Source organism: Pectinophora gossypiella, chromosome 4, assembly GCF_024362695.1.
Source record: "Pectinophora gossypiella chromosome 4, ilPecGoss1.1, whole genome shotgun sequence".
Taxonomy (NCBI): Eukaryota; Metazoa; Arthropoda; class Insecta; order Lepidoptera; family Gelechiidae; genus Pectinophora; species Pectinophora gossypiella.
Genome location: NC_065407.1, coordinates 737,992 through 765,968, shown reverse-complemented (window position 1 = coordinate 765,968; position 27,977 = coordinate 737,992). Strand labels below are relative to the sequence as shown.

The window sequence follows — 27,977 nt, the reverse complement described above, 5'->3', positions numbered from 1 at the left end:
AAGGCAGCACATAATATGGGGTGAAAGGCTAAGTTAGAAGATGGGATGGGATAAGTAATATTGTTAAGATTGTGAGAAATACGCAAAACAAGTATTTTTATCGATCGGTCATTCCTAGTTTCATTTCTAGGCTAATTTCCATCATAAATATTAGTTTGAATTAATCAGCGAGACGGAAATCAGACTTTACGTTACACTTCCTCAACACAATCGTTAATTGAAGATTCTGTCCCCAGAACAGAAAATAATTTACTTTCTAATACATGTACTTCTATGATCTATTTTGATGTTAAAGTAAACCAACTTTCATTAATTGATAAGTATAATATAAACAAGGAAAAGAAAATTACACTTTAGTTATGATATGTTCGATAACATTCTAGTAGACTTTTTTGTTCTTTAATAATTAATTAACTAAATGAAAATCTTAACCACTGTTATCTTGAATAATCACTGAGTGACTAATTAGCAATTTTTTTGTACAAAATTAGATATTATCTCTTTAACTTTTGTTCGCATGTCTTCTGCAAATATATAATCACAGGCTTTTAACGACAGTTCGGCAAGCTTTGAAGGTTCGAGATGAAAAGTTTCTGCGCATATTTTATATTCGTGTGATAGAGACGTTGAGAATACTCCTTTGTCGTCAGTCTGCAAAAAATACATCACATAAATAATTTAACAACACGTTTAAGGCCAGGTAAAAATGTTTTATGTAGTAAACTTACGCAGATGACTAGAGGAATTCCAGCCGTGTAATAATATTTGAAGTGATGGGAATCATAATCTGAAATCGACTTTGAATTGACATTGCTGGTTAAACACAATTCTGAAATGAAATGCCACTTATTTAAAAAATAGTAATTACAAAAATATATTAATTACAAAATAAATAAGTTCTCACCAACTGGTATACGTGATTTACATAAGTTCACCCATGTCTCATCAGTGCCTCTATATTTAGGATGAATACAAGTTCCATGTCCAATTCTTTCAGGTTTAAATTCAAGCATTTCCTGTACTTCAGACGGGTTAAACACCTCTCCGCAGTGTAGAGTCACCTGTAAGATAATTGTAGTTGACGTTACGAATGTCAACATATATTAAAAAAAGCTTTTTTGTTTGATGAACTTACTTTTAATCCCGCTTCACGCGCCCTGGACAGCGCGGGGACAAAATCTTTAAAACTACCCACTGTTGGGTTGCCACTAAAATCGATACCCACAACTATATCCGGATAACTTTTATAAAATTCAATAGCTAAATCTGCAATCTCTTCAGCATCCGCAAGCGGGGAATGTCTACAAATGGAAATTATTAGACGCGTGATAATCGTTAGATGCTGTGGTGACGTCCTGAAATATAAACATATTTAAAATGTAAATGTTATTATTTTATTAAGCATACTCAATTACTCACACAGATTTCTCACCGAATTGACTTCACTAAAGTATCAATATACTGTCTTTTGCTCATGTACTGGGTATCACGAGGCGTACTTCGGAGTTCTATGTAACAACAACCATCATCTTGAAACTCCTTGAGTGTTGAAAATAAGGCTATTTCCAGAGCCGACGGAGTTGTTGTTAGGTTATGTGCAATTCTGAATACTTGGAAGCAGCTAGAATATTTTTTGAAAAAATTAAACGACAAGACAGTGGTGCTGATTCCAGTAGACACCTGCTAATTTAATTTCTGTCGTCATTTTCTTATGCCGGAAAGGAAAGGGTTATCTACAGCCAAAAAAAGTGGAACACACGTATATTTCAAGCAGATAAACCCTTTCTAAATTACATTTAGGTACACCCCGAAGACTTCATACAAAACACCTCGTTTTACACAGACACTACACATTGACTTTATCGTACATGCGCATCCGTGTGTGTGACGTCCATACGATTGAAGACTAAAGTAAGGTCGAGAGGGGCTGAGATGAATCTAGCTCAGTCGCTGGTGGGGAGCGGAAAGATTTTGTTCTATATGTAGTATTAATCCTTACTCTATGATTTAAGTTGACGTATAACTCGACAGACAAACTTAAGTTGTCAGTACACGTCAAACTGGTTGAATGCCAGCGTGATGCCTATTAAACAACTATTAAATCATCCATCCCTTTCCTTTGACGGAAAATAAGAATAGAATAGAAATTGTTTATTGCCTATAACATGTAAAACTTAAAATAAATTTAGGAGATGTCTGCTGGAGTCGGTAGGTATCAATATTATATAATAATAACGGTAAACTTAGTGTTTATAAGTTACAAATTATTTACTCCGAAAAGCTTCTGGGGTCACCGGCGGCCATTTCAAATTCATCGAAGAAAGCATTCATGTTATCAGTCATTCCAGAGTCAGCATAATACCTCTGCAGTTCTAGCATCGTAGAACGACTTAATGACCCATTTAAATGAGCATGTAACTCCTAAAACAAAATACTACTTTAAAATAACATACACAAAAAACCTTTAAAAAACCTTGGGCACCGTTGAACCGGGTACGAGAGGGGGCGGTATTTTAGACTGACTAGTGTTTGTGTAATAATTTGAAATGTTTTAATTATTCGTAATTTTAAGTGACATACACATGTATGTCACAGCAACCGCACATACTTTTTGTATTCGAATAAAAAATAATAGTTTCGAATAGGTTCACAAGCACAGAGTACTTTATATCATACTGAAATTCACAAGTAATCAAAAAATGACGGCTACTTCGAATCGCACTTTTACAAATTTTAATGTCCTTGTTTTTTTGTTTTATTATTATTATTTTTGATAAATAAACATTCTATTATATTCTATCCTCCTGCCCTTATACCATTTTTGTCATACGTCATCTCAGTACTCGCACCTTTCACACACATATCCTTCCTTACATAATCCTTCCACACTTCTATCATCCTTGAGTCCCCCCCCCTCCATCCCTATATCCATCCACATTCATATTCATAACTTTCCTCGTTATTATGTATGCCTTTCATCCCTCCTCATTACATGCCCATACCATGCTGCTAACGTGCGCTCCTCAATTTCTCACTAAGCGGCGCAACTTTCAGCTTCCTCAAACTTTTACAAATTTGAATATGATGTGCATTTTTCGATAATACAGTTAGCTCGACCATCGGATTGGATTCGGATATGGTGATGTTTTATCGGATTATAGATATCGAATGTAGAGCGAAAGCTACTGTACGAATAGTTTTACGACCACTTCAGATGCATCATTTTCGGGGTCGGATCGGATAAACCTAGTGTGAAAACAGTCTTAGACTTAAAAAAACAAATGTCAAACTACAAAATTCCTATAAAAAAAAACAATTTGTAAATACGACTGTTTGTACTCACGACTTTTGGAAGTTTTCTTAAAAAACTGTCTATTTCCATTATAATTATGACTTTACAATGAACACTTGACAAGACTCTAAGATTATTAAACTATGGCGATAATAATAAATAAAATAGTAGTGTTAAATACAAATTTCTTGTCTGTTACACAGTCTGAATAGTCTGATGAATTCAACAATGTCAATCACAGTATCACAGTTTGTCAATGGCTCAAGTCAATGGTCAATGTAAATTTTGCAAGGCTGCCAACGTAAACATTTTTTTTTTTTGTTTTGTTTTTCCCCGAAGGGTAAGGCAAAGGGAACTATGCCCATACAGCCATGTCTTACGTATTTTTTTTCTTGATGATTAATGAAATGATGAAAGGTGATGATGATGAAACCTAAGCCCCCACCCTCGGAGTAGACTCCTACTCCGAACCCCAAACGAATTAACTCAAAAGTCCGCATAAACTTTTGAGTTATGAAGCGGCTTCCCGGCACGAAGCGAAAATAGGCAGATACACTTTGTTTATTGAATACTCCAATATAATAACACTCGCGAATGTCTTCCGACTAACTTAATGCGATCATTAACCACAAAACACCACTTCGTATTAATTATTTAGATTACTCAATGAAGAAAGCAACTGTCCCGTTCCCGTTTCCCGCCGAAAAGCCCCAACGTAAACAATACTGAAGCTGTCAAAGTCAAAATGCGTAAGGGTGCTACCACACTTATCGTTCTATCATCGGCCGATAAAGACCAACTTGGTCTTTGTCGGCCGATGCCTTATCCTGCTATTAAATAATATTTTGAATAATTATTAACCATGAGTAATGAGAAAATAGGTAATTAGAAACGTAGCCTGTAAAATCCCTCATTAGACCATGTTAGCATATTTGCATACTAAACTAAAAAGATTTATGAAACCTGTCCAAAACCCTGAAAAAAATATATTGACAGTCGACCAAAGACAGTCGACCAACAGTCGACGGACTGTCGATTGACGCTTTTTGGCGGGAGGCGGGAACGGGACAGTTGCTTTCTTCATTGAATAATCTAAATAATTAATACGAAGTGGTGTTTTGTGGTTAATGATCGCATTAAGTTAGTCGGAAGACATTCGCGAGTGTTATTATATTGGAGTATTCAATAAACAAAGTGTATCTGCCTATTTTCGCTTCGTGTCAGGAAGCCGCTTCATAACTCAAAAGTTTATGCGGACTTTTGAGTTAATTCGTTTGGGGTTCGGAGTAGGAGTCTACTCCGAGGGTGGGGGCTTAGGTTTCATCATTTCATTAATCATCAAGAAAAAAAATACGTCAGACATGGCTGTATGGGCATAGTTCCCTTTGCCTTACCCTTCGGGGAAAACCAAACCAAAAAAAAAAAAAAAAACTGTCGATTGACATTTCTTTCATTTTTTTATTACCTACCTTGTGATAAGGCGGTTGTTTAAAAAAATGATAAAAATATTATTCCTATTATTTATTTTACAAATTGAAGTTGCTTATAACGATCAAAACATTCCAATTGTAGTAACAACTTGGAATTTTTTAAACTCAACTATTAGAGGTATGAACTTCAAAGTTTATTTTAATTTAATACTGTTTACTGATACTTGAACATTCATACATAGCATCACGCCTGTATCTCCGAAGGGTTAGGCAGAGGTGTATAGTACACCCACTTCCACTGTTTTTTGGTACTTGAAACTATTTTATTTTTAGCATGGGATATATTGCAAAATGGCGGGTCAGCATTAGATGCAGTGGAGCAAGGTGCTACTGTGTGTGAGGAGCAGCAATGCGACAGAACCGTTGGCTTCGGCGGCAGTCCAGACGAGGACGGGGAAACTACTCTAGATGCACTTCTTATGGATGGGTATGTTCTTTACTTACTTTCAACTTTTTATTTTGTTTTTTTCGTTTGTCTGGCATTCAAAATTAGTTTTTTAATTTCTACTTACATGTCGTTTTCTATTTTATTGTAAAGAAACTTTTACCATGTGAAACAAGTTTTTTCTTTTACAGTAAAACAATGAATGTTGGTGCAGTGGCAGCCCTTAGAAGGATCAAGAGTGCTATATCAGTAGCAAGACATGTACTAGAGCATACAACGCACTCCATCCTGGTCGGGGACCAGGCAACAGATTTTGCCAAGCAGATGGGCTTCCATGAGGAGACACTCACCACTGCTGAATCTAAGAAACTCTGGATGAAGTGGCACAATGAAAATCATTGTCAACCTAACTTTTGGGTGGTAAGAAAATAACAATTATTGTTATACTTGTGTTATTTATCCGTAAATAAATGGACAATATAGTATAATAATATATATAGTATATAAGATGATATTTTGCCATGTGATTATAAAATGAAGTAAACAACCTAGTACTGGTACTATCAAACAATTTGCCTTTTCAGAGTTTCTTAAGTGCTGCCCTAAAATCTAATCTTTTGGAATATCACAGAGTCATATCAACACTTAACTGCATATCTTATCACAGGATGTCACCCCAGATCCAAGTAAACACTGCGGTCCATACAAACCAGTGATACATGTAAAACCCAGAAAATACACTGGACCCCATGTGGACCAGTATAACCATGACACTATTGGCATGGTGGCTATAGATCAGAATGGTGACGTAGCAGCTGGAACATCTACTAATGGAGCTAAATATAAAATTCCTGGGTGAGGCAATTTTTTTTTCTGGCCTTTACAATGTAAACAATGCAAATGGAAATACATTATTTGTATATATTTTTCACTTAAATATTTACAGCTGCTACATTTTATGTTGACTGATAAACAATTAAAAATATTTATGAACCTAACATAATTTATTATCAAGTGACTAATCAGTGAAATATGAATAAATTGTGTATGTACTTACTTTGTGCTCCTGTGAGTAGGATAAATATTGTTTAGGCATTAAGTATACAAAGTATATCTATCTAATGATGTGTATATCTGTTGTTAGAAGAGTGGGCGACTCCCCGATTCCTGGTGCAGGCGCATACGCAGATAACGCAGTGGGCGGCGCGGCGGCCACGGGTGACGGGGATCTTATGCTGCGATTTCTACCCAGGTGCGTGGAAAGGGAAAATCGAAGAGTTTGTTGATTCATATTTGTTAGATAAAACTACTTGCTGAAATGCCTACTAAATTAAATGCGTAATTTATTAAAACTTGTTTCCCGCAGTTTCGTAGCAGTTGAGGAAATGCGGCGCGGCACCCCTCCTACTCAAGCGGCGCAAGCGGCGATAGGGAGGATCCGGACCCACTATCCCGACTTCATGGGGGCTGTAGTAGCCTTGTCAAAAGACGGAGAATACGGAGCTGCATGCAACGGAATAGCGGCATTCCCGTTTTATGTCCGGGACCGTAATCATTCAAAAAGTGGACCAGTCATAGTAGAATGTTAAATATGTTGTTAATATTATTATTTTATTATATATCGTTTGGTATTATACTCCCATTGTACATTAATAAATATTTCTCCTGCTAATTAAATACACCTCACTGGTGTACAGTCCCCTTGACGTGCAAGGTTTATTTAGGCGAGAATACACGTGCCAGTACCGACCCGCATTGGAGCAGCGTGGTGGAGTATGCTCCATACTCCCTGCGGTTGATTGAGGGGAGGCCTGTGCCCAGCAGTGGGACGTATATAGGCTGTTTATGTACACATGCCAGTAAAACGAGAGACTAACTTGCATGCTTTACTGGTAATTTGCAAGTTAAACTTATAAACCGTTGTTTAAAAACAGTCAGTACAAAAACAATGTAGGTACCTAGTGCAAAACATGGAGGTGGCTACCACATGCAAGGACCTGGCGTGCAAGCACAGAAGTTTTTTTGAATTTGGCGCTTGTCAATTTTGCGAAGAATAAACATTTTTTATGAAAAAATAATGTTTTGACACGATTTACATTATATTTTTTCTTTGTTGAAAAAATCGATATTTCCTTATAATCGATTCAAAAAATCATCTTGCGTCATCGATTCGACGAACTTTTCTATCAAGCAGCGGCCATTTTGTATTCGACCGTCACAGCGTGCATACAGATCTACGTAAGTTTACTCGAATTTAATATTTGCTTAATATATTGATTTAAATTTAAAGGTTTATTTACCGGAAAAGTGTTTTAGTTAATAAATAACGCAATAGTAAGGTTTCTTAACAGTTGTGGTTTTTGTTATTTTGTAGAATTTCAGCTTTCTTTTCTCCACGTGTCGATATGATGAGACTTAAAATTCATTTCATTCGTGGTATCTACCATAGTGTTTACACGGTGATGGCCTAAACGCGTCTGATTTACATAAATAAGTTAATCTATATCGGTTATTTAATCACTAATGTTCTAACCTAGTAACATAACCTTTCCAGAATGGCGGACGCAGCTCCAGCCGGTGGACGTGGCGGTTTCCGCGGCGGCTTTGGTTCTCGCGGTGGTGATAGAGGCCGTGGTGGCCCACGTGGCCGTGGACGCGGTCGCGGCCGTGGACGTGGTCGCGGCAAGGAGGACCAGAAGGAGTGGGTGCCGGTCACTAAGCTTGGACGTCTGGTCCGCGAAGGAAAGATCGACAAGCTCGAGAGCATCTACCTGTTCTCTCTGCCCATCAAAGAGTTCGAAATCATCGATTTCTTCCTTGGGCCATCTCTCAACGATGAGGTGCTCAAGATCATGCCTGTGCAGAAACAGACCCGTGCTGGTCAGCGCACGCGCTTCAAGGCGTTCGTTGCCATTGGCGACAACAACGGTCACATCGGCCTGGGTGTGAAGTGCAGCAAGGAAGTGGCAACAGCTATCCGTGGAGCCATCATCCTTGCTAAGCTCTCTGTTCTGCCGGTGCGCAGAGGCTACTGGGGCAACAAGATTGGCAAGCCTCACACAGTACCTTGCAAGGTTTGTTTTAATATTTCTTACATATTTACCTTTTTATTATTGTAAGTTTTCCATGATGAGAACTGAAATCATTTCATTCGTGGTATCCTCTTGAGGTAAATCCAGTGAAGCTCTTAATGCGTCTGATTAACAATAATACACCTATATCTGTTTTGGGTACTTGAGCAAATACTAATCTCATTTTAATTATTTTTAGGTGACCGGAAAGTGCGGTTCAGTTACTGTGAGGCTGATCCCTGCTCCTCGTGGTACTGGCATTGTGTCTGCCCCAGTCCCCAAGAAGCTGCTTCAGATGGCTGGAGTCCAGGACTGCTACACCTCAGCCCGTGGCTCCACCGGCACCCTGGGCAACTTCGCCAAGGCTACTTATGCTGCCATTGCCAAGACCTACGCCTACCTCACACCTGACTTGTGGAGGGATATCCCACTGACAAAGTCGCCCTACTCTGAATTCAAAGTCTAAAGACATTTCTCATATCTTGTGATGGGAGAATAAATATTTAAAAAAATATTTTTGATTTCATTTTTAACATATAAGAAAAACAAAGTTGGTATGTTAAAACAAAACATGACACACATATAAACTCATGTGACCGATCTGTAATCCTTTCGGAGCAGTTTACCAGATTCTCAATTCACCAGATTCGCTACTCACCAGATTTTGTACTAACAAACCCAGAAATGCATAAGTATTTACTTCGTAAGCATATAATTATGGTAAATGGGAAGAAAATTACTCACTTGTCTACTCTTACCTTTATTACCACAAACATTAATTCTTGAAGGTGGTTTCATGAGCATCTGCGAAATGGCACCAAATAGGTAATGATTGTTTCCAAAAATTTCATTCTTATTTTCATGAACAGTGGATTAACAACATAACCAGTGATGTTTTCAGCTGCTATGGTGAAAAGAGTAGAACTAAAAATACCCTCTAGAAGGATGGCATCGACACCCCAACACAAAGATAACAACTAAGCCATCATTGCTAAAATGCATTCTTATATTAAAAAAAGAAGCGGAAGTTCAAGGAAATGGTACAAAAAGAATTTAAAGAATGAATAAATAATATTATTTCCGATTGTGTTATGTAGTTATAAAATTTGTGTAAGAGATTGCATTAAACAAACAACTATTTTTAACAATTTTTTTTTTCTATTTTTAGTTGCTTGAAAATGAATTTTGTTTTGTTTCATTTGTTTTTGCTTTTAAGTGTACTTCTGGTGAGTAGCGAATCTGGTTAGTTGAGAATCTGGTAAACTGCTCGGAAAGGTCTGTAATAGGGCAGGGTAAAACGACAGCCACCAAGCAAGCTAGTGGCATCTTAGTACCTAATTCTAACTTTTCTAGAGATGGATGTGTGACAGGTCATCAGTAGTCTCTAAAATGGTCTACCCTGTATGTGGACTCCAGCATACAGGGTAGACCATTCTCCAGCTTGCTCCTCATTCCCACCTTGGCAATGATTAGCTGTCCATTGAATTTTTAGTATTCAAAGGAATAGGCACAAGAAAATAAGAGTAGGTATGTATGTGTTTTAAGTTTTATTGAATTCCTTTACTTCTTTCTCAAACAGATCCATTGTATGGTCACACACTTTCTCTAGATCCTTCAATCCCCGTTTTAATACTTCTAAAGCTGGAGTCTCAAATGTTTGTATTCTGAAGTGCATTTTTGCTTCAGCTGGATGAGGAACTGTGTAGCCGCAAAACTGGACATCATCACTGCAAAAGGTGTTAAAGTTCAGATAAACATTTTAATAACATGGAATTTTAAATAGGTAAATATTGTAATGTACATACTATCGGTTGATTATACATTTCAAAGCATTCCCAAGTGTGTGGCTCTCATTCTGGAAGACGTATGTACGACAGGTTGCTCCTGACTCCTCATCTCCTGGTAGCTGCAAAGTTGAAGGTTTCTTGTTATGTGGTAAACAGTACACCGACTAGTTCTGTATTTACAGATCATTTATATATTTTTTTCTTCTTCTGAATTAGAAGCATACATAATAATTAATAGATTTTATAATTTATTTTCAGTAAAACAGAAGAAAAAACTAGTTATAAAAGTTTAATAACCTGAAACTGAAAGAATGTGGTACGTACCTCTGAAATCTTCATTTTTTGGTTTGTGAAAGGCTAATTACTTAAAATTGCGCATCCCTCTGACAAATATTCTTATAAATACAGTTGTTTACAATTTATATTATAAAATCTTAACAAATTAAAAGATCGACTCAACTTGACTCAATCAAAATCAAGCACGCTTCTTTGTTATGACCACAGACTAATAAGAGATACTACGTATCTTGTAATGATAAAAAGTTTGAGATTTTTTTTTTAATGGCCGGCCGGAAAACATGGCTGTCACCGCTAACCAATCACAGGCCAGCATAATTGTCATACGTCATTAAAGAAATATGGCGCCTATCGACAACATCCGTTCTACGCAGATTACGCGGCGTGGTTATGACTTTACTTTTTTTAAGAGTGTTGCCATTTTATTTAAGTAATCATACGTAATTTTTAAGAAGTTTTTTTAACTTCTTAATTAATAAGTGTCCTTATTTCCGTTAGAGAAATAAGGGCAATTGGGATTTTAATAAGTGTCCTTATTTCTCTAACGGAAATTACGGAAAATGACGGAAATTAGACCGGAAGTAACTCCTTAAACTCATTGAGAACAGTGATGTGCTGTTCCCGGGAATCAAAGCCGGGAACGTTCCCGTTATAAAAACTATTTAATAGGAAGGACACTGGCTGCTTTTCTTTTTTAAATGGTTCTTTCTTGTAATCTGCTTAAAATAGGTAAGTACCTAATAAAGCCCTTTTACATTACTTTTGCGCCTCTTTACTGCTGGCCCATTCCCAGGAACGGCACATCACTGGTTGATTAAAATTTGGTTTTGGACACAGGCTGTGTGCTCGGCGGCCGAGCTCATTTATATCATTATTCAATCATTTAATGATATTAACTTAATTTAGTATCGTGACTAATCAAGTGTACTTACCTACTGATTAGACGGGTGTAACTCCATAAAATTACAAAATTTAAAAACTGTCATGTGATGCTCCCATGGAAACAACAATAAAGTACTTACAAACAATATTAAAGTACTAAAGTACCTAGTTGGGCTTAAATGTCTACATATCGCGAAAGCATCATATTCAACTTATAAGTTCATCATGTACTTATAATATTTAACCTACTACCACCTCACCTACCTACTAACCTACTTGCTTTTTACTTTTCTATTTAACCTTCATAATAGGAACTAAGACTGCCATGCCCTGAGACCATGCCAGCATGAGTATGTTGTCTCTCATTGACTTACACTTTGTCCACTTTAGTCGAATGCAAATGCATATTATTATCAGATTGCGCAGAGTGAGATATTCTTCTACTAGAGAACGGTAATCTCGCTAAAATAACGTAAAAACATTCGAGCGCACTGAATAAACCAACTCCCAGGAACATATTGAAAACTCCTCCTAATGACGCTGAAAATTAAGCAAAAGATTAAATATAGGGTTGGAAAGAGGGTTTTACTAGAAGTTAATGTTATTTTCAGTTACGTTACGTGTGTTACTTACATAGTAAAGTCAGCCAGGATTCGGTTGGCACCAAATCATATGACTTCGAACCTCTGATTCTGATTCGAATATTTAAGACTATCGATGAGTTCGGGTTAATATTCTGACTGAAAGAGATTTTTCTTTGCCATAGAAAGGGTTAACTCAGAAGAAAAACATTAAACACTATTTAGTGCTAAAGTACTTACTAAATAGGATTATAACTGAAATTATTGAGTACTAGCGATTCCATAGACATGTAAGCAGTGATTCTCTGGCACGCTGGAAGGCAGTTGCACGTATTTCCTTCTGAAATAATAATACAGGTTACAATAGGTATTTGGTACACACTCGTATGATCTATGTAAACTTAACTCACTACCTCGAATGAAGTTCCCCAAACACTTCATCCCCATCACTGAACACGGTGGCGGGAGATTAATTTCAAAATCTTCAATCAGTCGTAACGGGTGCGAACATCCACATTCAGTTTCTTTGCATAATATCTGTTAAAAAGTTTGTAAATGTAACATCATGTGTAATCTTGCAGCCGCTCAATAGTAGATATCGTACGTTTGATAAAAGTTTCTTTGAAGTTTCTCGTACCATGCAACGACTGTGCGAGTAAAGAGGCGTGGAGACGCAGGTTCCATTGACTAGTTTGTCCTTCACTGGGTCCTGAATGGAGGTGGAGATGAGCTGCGTCGTGTAGCTGTGCCCAGACATCAGGTACCAGGGGCCTAACCAATCCTCACCGCGATACTTTATGAAGAACTAGAATTATTGACAGGTTTTACAACATTAGGCACCAATAATGTACGCGTATAACGTTATTTATGTGCAAAGGCTAAAAGCAGATATAGACATAATACCTATACTTATTTTTAGGATGTTTATGGCCGTGAGTCTTCCTCAAAATTAATAAATAAATACTTACCTCGCAACAATACGGTTCTTTGTGCGGGTTGACAAAACAATTCATCATCAAGTCCAGTTCCTCAGTAGTTTGGAAATAGTCCACCGCTGTCTCTATGTTTAACAATCTGAAATTGTAATCCATCACTGTTTATGAAGTCACGAAACAAGGTGCATTTGTACTATATAGTCAAATCAACATACATAAAAAGGCATTAAATTGTCTTACTTCTCAGCCCGCATGACACAGCAAGCACCCCAGAGCGTCAACTCTTTCCCGAAAAGTTTGTTGCAAGGGACCATGATGTTCTGCCAGCGACACCGCCGCATCAGCTCCTTGCAGGGTGACATGTCCATCAACACCTGTGACAGGCTCATGTTATGGGCATCCAGGAGCTTGTCCAGAAGCAGCCGTTGTTTGTCTGCAGCTGGCTTCCCGCGTAAAATTTTGCCGAACAACGACGAGAGCCATTTAGATTCACTAATGTTCATTGACCTGGGGAAAAAGTGAGCGTTGTCATTGAATTTCATTTGTAAGACTTATTTAATTATTATAATCGGTATTGCAAATTGCTAACGCCATCTAATGTTATTTTTTATTAGATTAAAAGCTCACAAATGCCCAGCAACCAGTTCAGCGGCGCGGAAGGGTGAGGGGCAGATGGCGACTAGAGGCGCTCTCTGCTCTACCTCCAGCGCAGTGGAGAGCTCGTGCCGGGTCAGCAACATGGGCGACTGCAGGAACCGTGCCCACAGCACGGCGCACAGCATGCCGGCGCAGCACGCGCTCGCGCAGCACCATGACAACCATATAAACCTGCAATTACACTTTGAAAATCACTGTGATTTTTATTAATGGGATATCCTGACTCTTGCTTCTATGAGTTATTTTTTTTCTGAAAGCGACGATATTTGAGTAAAACTGAAACACAAAGACCTCTAGGCCTTGTACTTGTCTGGGAAAATCTTATCCAATAAATAATTATGACGCAATAGCATACAATTTCTGAAATTCATACAAACCTGTCTAAAAAGAAGGGGGAGTTCAAGTACTTGAATCCATGCAATGTAGTCGTCCGGAAGAACCTCTGCACATCGCGAATCAAGCGGCTCATCATTATAAGTATTCTATTCATATGTCACATTACATAATTCATTTCCAACAGCTTTTTTTCAGCAGCGGGAGGGCGATCAAATGTCCGACTGACTGAATAGTCTTTAATTTCAATGACACGGGTGATCTAAATCTGGTAAAAAAAAATCCCCTACGTTACGAGTATTGCTGAATGATTCCGTAAGGCACAACGTAAGTCGACATAAGTTGAAATTCTTTTAAATAAATAACTTTAAATGTTATAAATAACTAATAGTCATATTATGTAAGTACTTACAATTTTTTTCCTTTTTATTTCCAAAATGACTGCGTATAAAATGTAAATTGTTATGTATACTTAACTGGTTTCCCACGATACAGACACAGCCTAGTTTGGGGACCCTGTTGAACTGTCGCTGTTTTTACTTAAATTGTAAAATTGCGCATGATATTGTATACATTTTTAACAAAATTACCTTTGTAATGTGTTTGTGAAATAAAATTATTATTAAACAAATATTTGACTTAGAGGAGCACGAGGCCAATAAGCGCTATGTCAAAAGACTATAAATCAAAGTGATCCCCAAATTGATAACGTATGCGACTCGTCAGTAACTACTAATGAACTGTACTATCTGTTATTAACATCTAAATCTATACAGGGTGTCTTGTCTCGTAATATTTATAATAATAAAAAAAAACATAAAACGCTTTATTACGTAAGATACGAGTACAAGGGACCAAGAAGTAAATTCATAGCGTTTTTATTACATATTGATGAGGCAAAAAACAAAAATGAAGTCGCAACACGTATTGGATGAACAGTCGACTTTATTAGACATCTATTTTCTGGCCACTAGATTGGAACTCCCTGTACTTAGACTCATTTTATGATTGATCAGGATGTCATAGGTACTTATATTAATGACCCAGTAACTAGCAATCAATGGGTCAATTTCACGTGTAATTATTATTCCAAGTTGGTATAATTAAAAGAATTTGTAAGTAGCAATCATTTATTATATTATAAGTATATATATGGTACTTTCAGTGGTAGCCCTAGCAAAATATTTAAATGGCGCGAAACCTCAAAGTGGCACCCCTCAGCCCCATAAATAAAAAATGTTGTTTACGGTATGAGCAATCTAACCCGATGAAGTTATCTTGCAGCCAGGGTGAACCAGTCTTGGTTGACTTTGGCGCCTCCCCCCTATTTCGGCGCCCGGTGTGGTGGCGCACCTCGCACTGCCCTAGGGCCGCCACTAGGTACTTTATCGAATTCCTACTACAATTCACCCAAATATGTTTGATAGTATAAACTACAAAATAACACAAAATATATTTACTACATAGTAATGTATTAATACTATAGCACGCAAAAGCATTCACATTTAAATTCGTACATCACTAATTTAAGAGCCACGCTCTTGTCGGTGTAGCATTCTCCATTTTTGTCTATCAAAGACCAATTCCTTCACCTCCTTATAAGACACGACGTTCGCCTTCTCTTTAATCTGTTCCATAATATGTAAGCTCTTTTTGGTCTTCCCCTTCCTCTCTTTCCTTGTAGCTTCCCTTCTATGATGTTTTTAAAATTCGTCGTGTTTTATTAAGTGTCCAATCATCTTGCCTCTTCTGTCCTCAATAACTCTCAATATTTGCCTCTTTTCCCTTACTCTTACTAGCACTTCTTTATTAATAACTCTTTCAGTCCAACTTATTTTTCCATTCTCTTCCAACACCACATTTCAAAGGCCTCGAGTTTCTTTCTGTTTTTCTGAGTCAGCGTCCACGTTTCACATCCATAGAGATACTCCATACGAAAGTTTTGATGCATCGTTTTCAGATTGCTTCAGCCTTGAATATGCACGCACGCCTTGTTATGGAACGCTTGTTTTGCCATTGCTATTTTGGTTTTAACATCTAAATTCATTTAAATTCTTACATGGCAGATAAAAGATAGGTATTTTACGGAAACTGTTTCTCTGTAGTCAGTTGTATAATAACTGCGTCAAATGAGACTTCCCTCGTCGACAATGAACAGAGCAGTTCACCGTGCAGTAGGCAGGTTTATTTCAGTAGACTGCCGAATGGCGGCGGGCAGTTTGATTATAAAGAAGAATAGCAGCTCCAACGCACTGAATAGCCCTACTCCGAGGAACATGTTGAACACGCCGCCCAGTGAGGCTGGAAATAAATACATCATCATCATCATGTTTCTTTCTTTCTTTTTCTTTCTTTCATTATCAAATACAAAATACTTTATTTGTAGAAAACCAATACACTATTATAGGTGATTGGAGCCGGCGACTCCGCTCTTGCCGAGAAAACACATTGTACTACAAATAAGTAAAATAAACAACCAAGTAACTTACATACCTACTATAGGTAACAAATGCGTGAAAAAATTATAGGTGATTGTGTGTGTGTGTGTTTGGTTGTGTGTATGTGTGACATAACAACATAACATAAACTGCCTATATACGTCCCACTGCTGGGCACAGGCCTCCCCTTAATCAACCGGAGGGGGTATGGAGCATACTCCACCACGCTGCTCCACTGCGGGTTGGTGGAGGTGTTTTTAGGGCTAATAGCCGGGACCAACGGCTTAACGTGCCCTCCGAAGCACGGAATCATCCTATTTTTTCGGACAATCAGGTGATTGCCTGAAAAGTCCTTACCAAACAAAGGACAGTCTCACAAAGTGATTTCGACAATGTCCCAATGTGTATGTGTGACATATGCTTGAAATAATCCTACCTAAATTATATCTCCATACATTCTTATTCTTTCAAATTCAAAAATATCTTAATGCAGTAGGTAACATAGTTACACTTTGAACCGTCATTTTTTACACAATTAATGTCCCATCCGCTTAAAACTACTGCAGCTTCTCACACACAACCTGTATAGACGGGGAAAAGACGCTGCAAGAAAAACCTCGTCACAGGGCCCTAGACATTCTTTAAAAAAAAAAAACATACCGTTATAAGTACAATTTAGTAATTTATTTTTTTGATATCGAAGTACTTACAAAGCAAGCTCCACCAAGTCTCGTTGTACATGAGATCGAATGTTTTAGAGTCGGAATGCATCATATGAAAGGCGACGACCGTTGTTACTCTCGTGTTCAGGCCTGCACTGGAACCAAACTACTCATGACACATATTATGGAAATATATCTATTATCTGCTGAAGTACTACCAATAATGACTACTTCCCCTATCGTGTGTTGTGAGGTGGATGACTGACCTCATCAACCCTGGTGTTAGGGTTATTATTGAGCCACCGAAGGCCCCTGACATGACTCTTGTAACGACGTTCTTACATCAGAATGTAGTAACTGGGACCAACGGCGTGCCTTCTGAAGAACGGATCATCTTACTTGCGGTTAATGGGTGGTCACCCTGCAATGTCTTAACCAGACCAGAGCTCACAAAGCGATTTTTGTGATATGTCCCCACCGAAGTCTCCCAAAAGTCCGAAGTTTCGTGAAAGCGACTAAAGGTCTATTACAAAATACCTACTATATAGAATCAAAAGTGTGCTGCATCTCGTTCATGGGAGCAGACTCCACAGATGTGATGGCCTGGATTCGCCTGCATGACTCCCGGCACGGACAAATATCGTCGACTGCGAAGGAAATTAAATACAAATTATTCAAATAACGAATCCCGGTTATTTAAGTTGGTTTTTTAATTATTATTTTTTTGACATGACTTATTGTAGATTTGCCGCAGATGGCATTAACTACTTGGCCGGACAAATGGGGAGCGCTGAAGGCTCTCACCCGATATTTAAGTCGGTAGACATATTGATGCACGTGCGAAAATTGAGTATATTTATAATAATATAATAACCGTATGATGCATATTCAATTATACAGACATATAAGCTTGCCGTAAAAAATAATTCACGAGAGTTTCGGCAAGTAACGGAAGTGTTAAATAAAATGACAAACATAAAAGTTATAACATTGGTGACGAAAATGTAAGTGACACAAATTAGAACGTTAATTTTGAGAATCACACAAACACTAAAGTCCTTACTATTTTTAACATTTCTCAAACAGTTTAGTTTGCTGATGGGGCAGGGCGGTGGCACGGTCGTCTCATAAGGCTGGAATGTCCGCAAGGGGTCGGAGCAACCGCATTTAAGCTCTTTGCATTCGATCTAAAAGAAATATAGGTATTGTTAACATACTTCTTAGGTAACCTAGGTACCTACTAAAATACTTGCGTACTCAAAAAGTAAGGAGATAAATAGGTACAAATACCTAAGCACAATATTATTATTTATTATCTATTCATGTTAAATTTAAAGGAAACAGCGTACTTTAAATAGTTTTTAGGACAGTGGCTTCGAAGCCTAGAATGCGTTGTCGCTGCTTTCATAATTGACTTGCGCAATTTCTATCAATAGCGAAGTAAAAGAAAAACCTTTCATCAAGAGTATTTGAAACTGCGTGTTTTTGGGAGAAGCGGTAAGATAGCTCAAATATAGTAATGTTCTTCTCTCGCGTGGGTTGTGAAATCAATGATCGACCTCATCAACCATGATGTCAACTGTAGCAACCCTAAACCGTAGAAATCAGAATCATTTTATCAACGTAATTATCATGGATAAACTTGTTGAAGGTCAATGTATCCCCCCATTCCCTCGAACAGTTTAGACTTGAATCGTATGGCGTCAGACGTCACACACCCAGATGCGCGTGTACGATAACGTCAATGTGTGGTGTCTGTGTAAAACGAGGTTGTTTGTATGAAGTGACCGGGGTGTGGTATAACATCGACCAAACCATGTTACATACATGAGCCATGTCGTGGGCCTTTGGCACTGGCACCAGGGTTCATGAGATCGATAGTAATGCTGATCACTCACCATACACCGTCGTCTGGAGTATCCTACTCGCGACTCGCACTTGCTTTCAACCAGCTTGTCGGCATTGGCGTCTTGGATGGCCGTATATCGCAGTTGCACCAGGAAGCGGTAGCCAGTGGTGAGGGTTACCGGGGACATCCACTCCTCGCCGTGGTACTTTGTGTAGAACTGGAACAATCAGGGACTTTCTACGCCACGTTCCCTAATAAAAATATACATAACAACCCCCCCCCCATTTTTGAACCAAAATTAAAAAAAGAAAATAACAAAACTTCTTTGTTTTTGACGTGACTTATTGTAGATTTGCCGCATTAACTACTTGGCCGGAAATAACAAAACTTGCCTAAACCTATTTCAATATTATAGGTACACTACTTACCTCGCAACTGTTAGGAATGGTAAACTCCGAGTCCGCACATTCCAGTACTAAATCTAATTTGGGATCGTATACTACTTCATCGCTTTTAGAAAATCTGCAAAAGATATTTAAAAACTTACATATTATTCATTATCGAACATCAGATATGAATTCGGGCTTGGCGTAAAATATTCCTTGCTGTTTATCTTTTCAAACGAGATTAACTTATTATGGGTATCCTGTTACCAATGTAAGTTCTTTACTAAACCGAACTTAAAAAGATTAAGTTTAAGTTAGAAGAGAAGAGAAAAGGGGAGAGAAGATATGTATTTATACAATGTCGTAAGTTCATTTCCTGACGATTTTCTGTGGTTTTTCCTATCCTAAAGAATAACTTTAATATTATCTCTCTCTCTTTATTTAAGAGCTGCGCTCTTGTCGGTGGAGTAATCGCTTTCATCACTCCATAGATAGGGCGTGTAGAACGGTGGTTGCCCCAATCGCCTTCCGTTCCGCAGCACACAGACCAATTTCTCAATCGGTGATGTTCTAGCTAGCAGGTGTTCTAACCTAACCTACCAGAATCCATTTCCTCGGCCTCCAACCAGTACCGATACCGCTGCTGCCCGGCATCAGGGGTGCACTTTTGAAGTAGCGGCGCCTACTCGCTACGTCAGAAGATCGTCATAGAACCTAAGTAGCATTTTATAGGTTAGCCCGTCCCAGTGAGCTACCCACTACGTTCTGCTAATCCTGTTGCTGTTTGGTCGGGGCCAGCTTATTTTTATATTCGCAGCTAACTATCATATCTTATGGCCGTTCCACTATCCGCCACCTGTGGACCCCGTAGATGGCCTACAGGTCAGCCTACTACAACCTACAACCCACTAGCCTACTATATTATCTACAGTTCCGAAAAAACTAAATACTTACTTCTCACCCTTCGCCATACAACAGACCCCCCACGAGGTTAGTTCCTTCTGAAACAGTTGTCCACATGGCACCATGGTGTCTCTCCACCGACACTTCCTGATCATGTCGACACAGGGCGGCGTGATGTTGAACAAGGCTTCGGGGAATGTCATGTCGTGAGCCTTGAGGAGACGCTTGAGGACGCCTAGGTGGTCAGAGGGCACGGGCTTCCCGTGCATGAGGTTGTGGAACAGCGATGGCAGCCTTAGCGCTTCCTGGGCACTCACGGACCTTGTGAAAAAATATTACTTTGGCATTGTATTTTGTAATTATCTCAGTTTAAGTAAAAAATACTCTTGCACAAAAAGCACAAAATACAAACATTAAAAATCTGCGGATACCGCATTATGCTACTTAGTAGAAATAAAGTACTTAATATTAACATGTGTTTAGCAAAGAGCTGCGCGGCGCGGCCAGGTGAGGGGCAGACAGAGACGTGCGGCAGCTGGTGTGCGTCGTGGCGGGTGTTGGCCAGCACCAGCAGCGCCGGCACCTGCAGGAACCGCGCCCACAGCACGCCACACAGCATGCCGGCACAGCATGCGCTTGCGCAACAACACGCCACCCACCCCACGCTACGGACACACATGTAGGTAGATATAACACGTTCCGATAGCATCTTGATTTCCAATAAGACTTCTCAACTCAATTAACCAATTAATTATGTTCAATAACTTACCGGTCTAAACAAAAAAGTGAACACAGATATTTGAAGCCATGCAGCGTAGTCGTCCTTGCGAACTGCCTCAGCGCGCGCTTCACGGACGACCTCATAGCCCTCACTCTCTATTGCAACTCATCTCATGCGGCAAAGTCAAGTTCTTGCCCGCACCACAACCATGGTGGAAGGTGACTTCCAAATAGATTCGGCTGGTAACATTCCATGAATGTGAGGGCGTGTTAACACTGTCCTAAAAAACCCACTGCAGATTAGCACTTTCATAGAAAATTATCAAGTGCCTAGATATATATACATATCTGTTCACTTTTATTGGAGGGTTCTGTACGCTTTATTGATCAGAGGCGGTGAGACCGAATCACGTGGAAGTACGTTAGGGATTAACGACATTGAATGGATTGCAGGAAGAGCCTGCTAAGGTTGCAGCAGCAGTTTGAAAGAGAGCGAGAAGACCCTAATGTCCCGCAGTGGTCGGGTAAAGGTGATGCGATCTGAAGAAACCTTGATCACACCTACTGAGTGGATGGGCGAGACAGTGCGGGGAAGCGCGGGGTTGGATACTCGGCCTAGCAAATAGAACAGGGGTTGAGTAGCTATCTTGCCAAATAACTCGGCCAAGTGCTCAGCCGTGCACTCGTCGTAATGTTCATACACACCGAGTACTCGGCCGACCGCACTGTCTCGTCCGTCCATTCAGTAGATGTGATCAAGGCATAAGAGCTATGTCACTCGTCGAAATAATGTCAAAAATGATTTGTATTGTGTATATTCAGTAGTGTTATGTTTCAAACTGTGGCGTGACTAATTCGAATAGGGTAAGTGCCGCGCTGGATAATTACTACTCAGTCCAATTGGCAGTGAAGTGTTATTGTAAACTAGTTACTGCGGTTGCAGTGTCGCACATGTATTGTAATTCTTCCTTGATTAACCGCAGTACCCATCAAACAATTAATGGTATCAGTTGTCTCTCCACGGAGGTACATATAATATCAGAAGTAACTTAGAAAACCGAAATCAAAGCGAAAAATGTTTAAGTGAAGTTTATATCCTCCGCTTTCTTTATTGCACGTCGGACCCCTTTTATAGGAGCTTTCGTAGCAACCATTGACATTGGCTTGGCAATTCGAGATAGCATCGGCCTGGAATATTTGTATCGATTGATTAATGGTCGTTTGTGAATGTAGACACAATTACTGTGCATGTCACACGGATCCTTGAATGAATGGCCGTAGTCACGTGGGCGGCGAACGACTCTTCACATTACTATAACAACAACAAGGTCGTGCGTTTTCAGTGTAATAAAGGACTTTCAAGGCTACGTAACCCAAAAATAATATAGATGGCTCTGTCGAGATTTGACGTGATAATTACCTATTTCCTCATTGTTCGGGTACATTTCTATTCAAATATACAATGTAATGGCAGAAGCATATAATATAAAATAATCGTGGCTTGATATTTGGATCACGCACCTATAGATTTATGTTGCTACCTAGGTACTTATATTGCTTCTATTTATTTTGATCATCATAATAATGGGTGGAACATGTAATTGTGTCTGGGTGTTTTTTTTTTTATTTATTTATCATAGATACAATTTAATGCTACATTTTAAATAGTTAACATCGGAAAACCCTAAAAGGGTTTGTCCCGACATTAATCCCACATATTATTATACTAGTACATCTTATACTAAAGACAAGGACAATCAAATTGCGACACCCAACGAAGTTGCTCGCGCAGCATAGACTGCTTGTTTTTACAAACACATGTTTATAGCGATATACCAAAGCGGCAATCTACACCGCAACCGAACTATACCTCCGCTGGATATCACAATATCTTTACGAACATGGTAGGCAAGTACAAGTTGATCGCATACGTACAATGTGTGTAATAAAAAGGGTCATCATTTATACCCAAAAACAAAGATAAAAGATGCAGGTGTCTGTTATCCATGACATTTAGAAGGTTAAACGTAGGAAAATCTGTACAGCGCCATCTGTACTGTTTTTGAGGAACGTAGCCTGGAAAGTCCCTCATTGATTGAGATGATATACATTAGTACTTATAGAAAGTTATAGTAGTCTAGGTAGATAGTCAGCGATAGTCGATAGTGTGTCTGTTACTTATATTTGTATCGCGTACACTGTCGCGCATCCTTCGTTTATATCGCTTAGGCCTTAGACCGACTACAAGTGATTTGGCTTTTTCAGTAATCCAAGTACTGTTGATGACAGGTCGACATGGCAATCGGGGCATGAGGTGAGTCGCGGAGGCGGGGTCGCCCCGCACAGTCCCCGCGGCGTCTTAGTCTTAGTGTCGCACGAGTCCGTATCGACCGCGTTTATCGATTATAATCTCGCTCACATAATTTATTACTATTGTGTTTTAAAAACACAACATAAAGAGCGATTTGTGTTTGACAAAGCTATAAGCAAACGAATGCAATTTTGTCAGTCACGGCAGAAAACTGGAGCAATTTCGAAAAATATGTCCAGAACCTTGAAAATGAATATTGGGAAAAAGACATGGGAATGGAAAATGAAATGGAAGATTTTATTATAAAAGTCGGAGATACCAGTGACGAAGATTCTTAAGTTTTTGTAGCGCTACGTTAGATGATTCAGATGAATAAATATTAACTTAAATGAAAACGTGGTATTATTTTATTCACATTTTGTTACATACATAACAAAAATATTTCGATATTGAAAACGTCACGTCACTAGAGAATTGCCATGTCGACCTGTCGTCTACATGTCGATAGTAAGATAATAAATAAAAAAATCTGGGTTGAAATAACAAAATCATTTTATTTACAAAAAAATGGCAGGTAACTATACAATTTGATATCATAGTTAATAACATTTGAATGTTTATGTCAAATATAAGATACTATAAAAAACAATATTTACACACATCAAATATACATTTTTTTAACTCTTAATTAAAACATGTTTTATAGCTAGTGAGTTAAATGCATTACTTTTAAAATAACTACTTATATTAGAGTAAATATTATGCACCTTACCATTATGTTAAATAAACATAATATGTAGGAAAAAAGAGATTAATCGGAATTTGTGCAAAAGCACTGTCATTAATAAAAACTTGATGTTTGTCTATAATATTATATAATAATAAAAAATATAAATACTTATAGATAACTTTGGCCAAATAGCAGAGACTGCGTTAAGTTTTATAGGGAAATAAGACTTATTTTTAATTCATTCAGTTCTCAACTAATTACATTGAATTTTATTAGTCTAATATTTCGCTACAACAATTAAATCGGCTTGAAACGTCTTTTATAATTACTTTAATAATAAACGTTATATTATTAATAAAGAGTATCAGATGTTTTAGACGTGTCTTTGAAAAAATATTATTACTTTGAGAAGCTACGACGTTTCAATGAAACCACACAACGGATTCATAATATGTTATAACATCTATTTATCGTCACGTCTATGATGAGATAACAATCGTGTGGGGAGACTCCTTAAAATCGTTTCAGAAAAATTTCATCGTCTCTCAACACGCACTTTCGTTTTTTATAGAATAGGTAAGACTAGTATGTTTTACAGAAGGGTTATTTATGAGGGTCATCCTTTCGATAGTTTAATCAAAAACACGTCTAGACCTACTTCCCTTTCGTTCCATTTTAAGGCGATATATGAAGAGAAACTGTGGCAATGTATGTATTTTGAAATACTAGTACAAAGTAAATACACCATTACATTGTATACCATTATTCGTCTCTTTACTTATTATTATTATACTCCTACAAAATTCTAAGCTTTTATTTCTACGGTTCTGATCTTCGTCATTACTCTGCACACTCGAAAAACTTCACGCAGTCGATAGCGCGAGAGTAATCACACGAGATGTGCGATAGATGGCGCGCGCCCGACGGCTGAAACATGGATATAACGGACAAGGTGATTCGCTTCATATATCGCCTTAACTTTGTTTGGTATGTTAAATAGGCCAGCCCGCGGCCACTTAGGAGCGCTGCAGCTGCGCGGGGCAGCAGTCCAGCAGGCAGAAGGTGGCGCGGCACACGGGGCACGTGCAGCGCGCCGCCAGCCAGCCCGCGGGGGCGCCGCCCGCGCGCGCCGCCCACCAGCGGGCCATGCACGACGCGCACCACAGCACCCTGCGCAACCACAGCACGGCTACAATATTGTGCCCCGGGGGAAGTGACTGATTACCAACCACATGAGTTGGAAATCGCACATTCTTCCGAGTGAAAGATAGCGCTATAAACCAAATTTTCCGTACCAAAAAAGTGGTGAAAAAGAACCTTTATGGGAAGAGTAAGTTTGTTGAGACTAACGACCGTTACCCACTTTGTTCATTCTGTTATAAAACCAAGCAACACGGGAGTTTGGTATTGTTTGATTAACATTTACAAATCATAAACAGCACACACACACACCTTGCGAATATCTGTGTTCTTGGCAAACACTTACCTAACTTTATTTCTTTTCTGGGCACAGATTTCTTGGTGCGCATGCCCGGCATGGTCGCACTTGTTTTTTATTTCATTGCTGATATATAAGTTAGCTACTGATCTACTATTAAGTAACATGAATAATAACAATAAACAAAAATGCCGCGACAAAAAAGGCCATTCACATTCAAACAATCTAGGTGCTAGACCTACCTTCACATTCCAACAAGCGCAGCACTCCAAGCAAACGACAAAAGCAATGGACGACAATGACAATTAATATATTGGGGCACAACTAGAGGACTCTACTATGTGAACTAATGACAATGACGTAGCGTAGGGTACGAACACGGATATTGAGTGTAGGGTGACAGTGGTGTAAGATAGATTGTGGACTGCTAACCGATCGCAAAATGTCATTATAGGTTCTCTAACTTCATACAGTCAATAAGATCCAATATTAAACAAATGCATAAATTAAGATCAGCAATAATGAACGTACTGTTGTTGTGGTGTGGTGTTCTGTACAGCCAGACCTCACAACAAAAGTTCTATGAGAAAGGACCTCAATAGAGTTTGTTCTACACTAACACACATAAATGATCTACACTCCTGAGTCCTGAGTGATTTGTATAAGAACACGTGAACAAAGTGTCTTCCCCTTAAATTAATCTAAGATGAGTCAGTGGACAAACTCTTAGGAAATAATATTTTGTTTATAGTAGTTTAGGTTAAAGATAAATTGCTTATTAGCTTGTAGGCTAGATTGTAATATTACGAAGCATACATATATATTTTATCCAAATGCTTTATTTCAATAAAAAAATAAAATAAAGTTCTGAGTCCAACTATGGCTTTAGTTTTTAGTCGGCGAGGCAGCCGATGGCACTGACCTGCAGTTGCACTGCTGGCACTGTGGAGGCCCGCCCTCGAGGTGCGGCGGCGGCGGCAGGCAGCGGCGCGTGAGCTTCACGTCTGCCGGGGCTTGCATACAACCGATGCATAATTCTGGCTCCTGGCAACAAACATCCATCTTTTATAACTGCGGTTTTTTTTTAGTTTTAGAACAGCACACTGGACAAGACCAAAAATATTTTTATTTAAATAATTAATTTTGAAAATGAAAAAGCATCTAATGCTGATTGCTTCATTAAACTTCCAATACAGATGCAATTAAACTATCAAACAAGGTATTACATCACAGTTACAAGGTATTTATGAAGCCCACATATTCCTGTTAAATCAAGTGCACAAACTAAATTATATAGAACAAATTAAATTATATAGAACAAATCAACATTCTATGTCAAATTCACCTGATCGACAATATAAACAGGATTCTGCTCAATGTGTTGTTTGAAGACATTGACAAATCTCTCAATGAGTGTGGGCAGCAGGCTGATGTGGTCTGGAACACGCACGGGCATGGCCAGGCGTGGCTGCAGGTCCCGCAGTGCGGTCGTCGACATGCGGACGGTGAAGCGACGGATGTCATCACGGGACGGGATCACTTCTATGTTCACAAACTGTACTTCATCTTCACCCGTGGGTGCGAGATCATGGCTGTCGGTCTGTATAGATAAACTATTAGTTTAGTTATATTTTTGTAGGAAGATCTCTATATGCATCAATTTTTGTTTGTACATTTATGTTTTTGTTGGGCTTTAGCACAGTTTTTTTCCCACTCTACTCTTCACATTTTTATTCAATATCTAGTAACATTTAATATAATTGCATATTTTGTGGATATCTAAAGTTACTCACAGCAGTAGCAACAAGTGCACAGTCAGTTTGCTTTACAATGTCCAAGGTATATTGCGTCACTTTGATCAGCCAAGTCTCAGTTGCTACAAATTTGCTGGTGGCTCCTAATGGCACTGACACTTTGTCTACACTGGAACAATACATATTAAATACCAATACCAATTTAAATAGAAATTCACATTCAAGTAAATATGCAACATATACAACATACTTTCAGGAATGTGCTTACTTACCACAAGATCAAATAATTCCACAAGGAATGATAGCTAGAGATAATATAAAGCAATTTATTGTGAATATACTAGATAACAAAGTCAACAAAATTGTAAGATAAGTAGTTATATATTTAAATTTCTGTAAATTTAACAAAAAATGTATTTACCTTCGAAATTCAATATTGAGATTAGCAGCAACAACCCTCCAGTCGCTCCCAGGATTGACATAGGGCAGCAGTGCGCGCACGGCCGGGTGCTTGCTCTTGTCGTGCTCCCACCAGCACAGGATCCTGTAGCACATCAGCAGCGGCAAGATCGCAGTGCCCGCCGCCGCCGCCAGCATCCATGGTCCGCGCTCGCCCCCACACCACAGGCAAAACACATATCCCAGCGGCAGCGCCGAGTGGATCATCACAGTTATCGTCATCCTCTTCATATGATACCCAATAAAATTTACATTCTCAGATCCCAAATAACTATCAAACAGCTGGGCTATCGTGAAACCGGCGGACACGAACTCCGTTGGCGGATAAACAACGCATATTGAAAATAATATGTAAAACAATGTTATTAATACATCCATTATGTTATATACTGTGTCTTATAAAAAAATCGAAAGCTATTGAATTAATTTAAGAAGAAGAAATAATAAATTTCGATGAAAACCTTGTTCTTGTTGGATAAAATTTTAATTGTCAATAGTATGTTTTTGTGTATTTTTTTTATGCATTTTGACAATTACACGAGTTTATATTCTTATAGCGCTGTCCTTTTCATTACATTCAATTGCAACAACTGAGTTACTGAAAAAACCGCAACTAT

At 38.6% G+C, this 27,977-nt stretch overlaps 7 protein-coding genes across 7 annotated transcripts; 2 read left to right on the top strand and 5 right to left on the bottom strand.

Moving 5' to 3' along the window:
• Positions 1 to 304: 304 nt before the first annotated feature.
• Positions 305 to 3,533, bottom strand: LOC126366125 (adenosine deaminase-like protein). The gene is made up of 7 exons (XM_050009069.1): positions 3,344 to 3,533; positions 2,273 to 2,421; positions 1,433 to 1,621; positions 1,136 to 1,355; positions 905 to 1,061; positions 729 to 829; positions 305 to 651 (listed from the first exon to the last, which is right to left on the bottom strand). Exons 1-7 carry the CDS (start codon positions 3,380 to 3,382, stop codon positions 466 to 468), a joined length of 1,041 nt encoding a protein of 346 aa, XP_049865026.1. The 5' UTR covers positions 3,383 to 3,533; the 3' UTR covers positions 305 to 465.
• A 1,212-nt stretch (positions 3,534 to 4,745) lies between these two features.
• Positions 4,746 to 6,803, top strand: LOC126366486 (N(4)-(Beta-N-acetylglucosaminyl)-L-asparaginase-like). Its single transcript, XM_050009597.1, has 6 exons — positions 4,746 to 4,900; positions 5,056 to 5,209; positions 5,359 to 5,587; positions 5,835 to 6,022; positions 6,312 to 6,419; positions 6,534 to 6,803. Exons 1-6 carry the CDS (start codon positions 4,789 to 4,791, stop codon positions 6,754 to 6,756), a joined length of 1,014 nt encoding a protein of 337 aa, XP_049865554.1. The 5' UTR covers positions 4,746 to 4,788; the 3' UTR covers positions 6,757 to 6,803.
• A 454-nt stretch (positions 6,804 to 7,257) lies between these two features.
• LOC126366487 (40S ribosomal protein S2) lies at positions 7,258 to 8,752 on the top strand. Its single transcript, XM_050009598.1, has 3 exons — positions 7,258 to 7,405; positions 7,722 to 8,241; positions 8,438 to 8,752. Exons 2-3 carry the CDS (start codon positions 7,723 to 7,725, stop codon positions 8,702 to 8,704), a joined length of 786 nt encoding a protein of 261 aa, XP_049865555.1. The 5' UTR covers positions 7,258 to 7,405; position 7,722; the 3' UTR covers positions 8,705 to 8,752.
• A 1,018-nt stretch (positions 8,753 to 9,770) lies between these two features.
• LOC126366480 (probable DNA-directed RNA polymerases I and III subunit RPAC2) lies at positions 9,771 to 10,566 on the bottom strand. Its single transcript, XM_050009589.1, has 3 exons — positions 10,350 to 10,566; positions 10,044 to 10,144; positions 9,771 to 9,965 (listed from the first exon to the last, which is right to left on the bottom strand). Exons 1-3 carry the CDS (start codon positions 10,362 to 10,364, stop codon positions 9,779 to 9,781), a joined length of 303 nt encoding a protein of 100 aa, XP_049865546.1. The 5' UTR covers positions 10,365 to 10,566; the 3' UTR covers positions 9,771 to 9,778.
• A 967-nt stretch (positions 10,567 to 11,533) lies between these two features.
• Positions 11,534 to 13,846, bottom strand: LOC126366400 (uncharacterized). Its single transcript, XM_050009509.1, has 9 exons — positions 13,755 to 13,846; positions 13,348 to 13,548; positions 12,961 to 13,227; positions 12,754 to 12,859; positions 12,423 to 12,590; positions 12,199 to 12,322; positions 12,026 to 12,125; positions 11,838 to 11,944; positions 11,534 to 11,744 (listed from the first exon to the last, which is right to left on the bottom strand). Exons 1-9 carry the CDS (start codon positions 13,844 to 13,846, stop codon positions 11,575 to 11,577), a joined length of 1,335 nt encoding a protein of 444 aa, XP_049865466.1. The 3' UTR covers positions 11,534 to 11,574.
• A 1,364-nt stretch (positions 13,847 to 15,210) lies between these two features.
• On the bottom strand, positions 15,211 to 20,812 carry LOC126366399 (sodium channel protein Nach-like). The gene is made up of 9 exons (XM_050009508.1): positions 20,718 to 20,812; positions 20,422 to 20,613; positions 20,000 to 20,269; positions 19,088 to 19,181; positions 18,709 to 18,876; positions 17,874 to 17,997; positions 17,352 to 17,457; positions 16,859 to 16,965; positions 15,211 to 16,011 (listed from the first exon to the last, which is right to left on the bottom strand). The coding sequence occupies exons 1-9, from the start codon at positions 20,810 to 20,812 to the stop codon at positions 15,875 to 15,877; spliced, it is 1,293 nt and encodes a 430-aa protein (XP_049865465.1). The 3' UTR covers positions 15,211 to 15,874.
• A 2,865-nt stretch (positions 20,813 to 23,677) lies between these two features.
• LOC126366553 (E3 ubiquitin-protein ligase TM129) lies at positions 23,678 to 27,860 on the bottom strand. The gene is made up of 5 exons (XM_050009703.1): positions 27,323 to 27,860; positions 26,941 to 27,070; positions 26,493 to 26,747; positions 26,070 to 26,191; positions 23,678 to 24,879 (listed from the first exon to the last, which is right to left on the bottom strand). Exons 1-5 carry the CDS (start codon positions 27,736 to 27,738, stop codon positions 24,726 to 24,728), a joined length of 1,077 nt encoding a protein of 358 aa, XP_049865660.1. The 5' UTR covers positions 27,739 to 27,860; the 3' UTR covers positions 23,678 to 24,725.
• Positions 27,861 to 27,977: the final 117 nt, after the last annotated feature.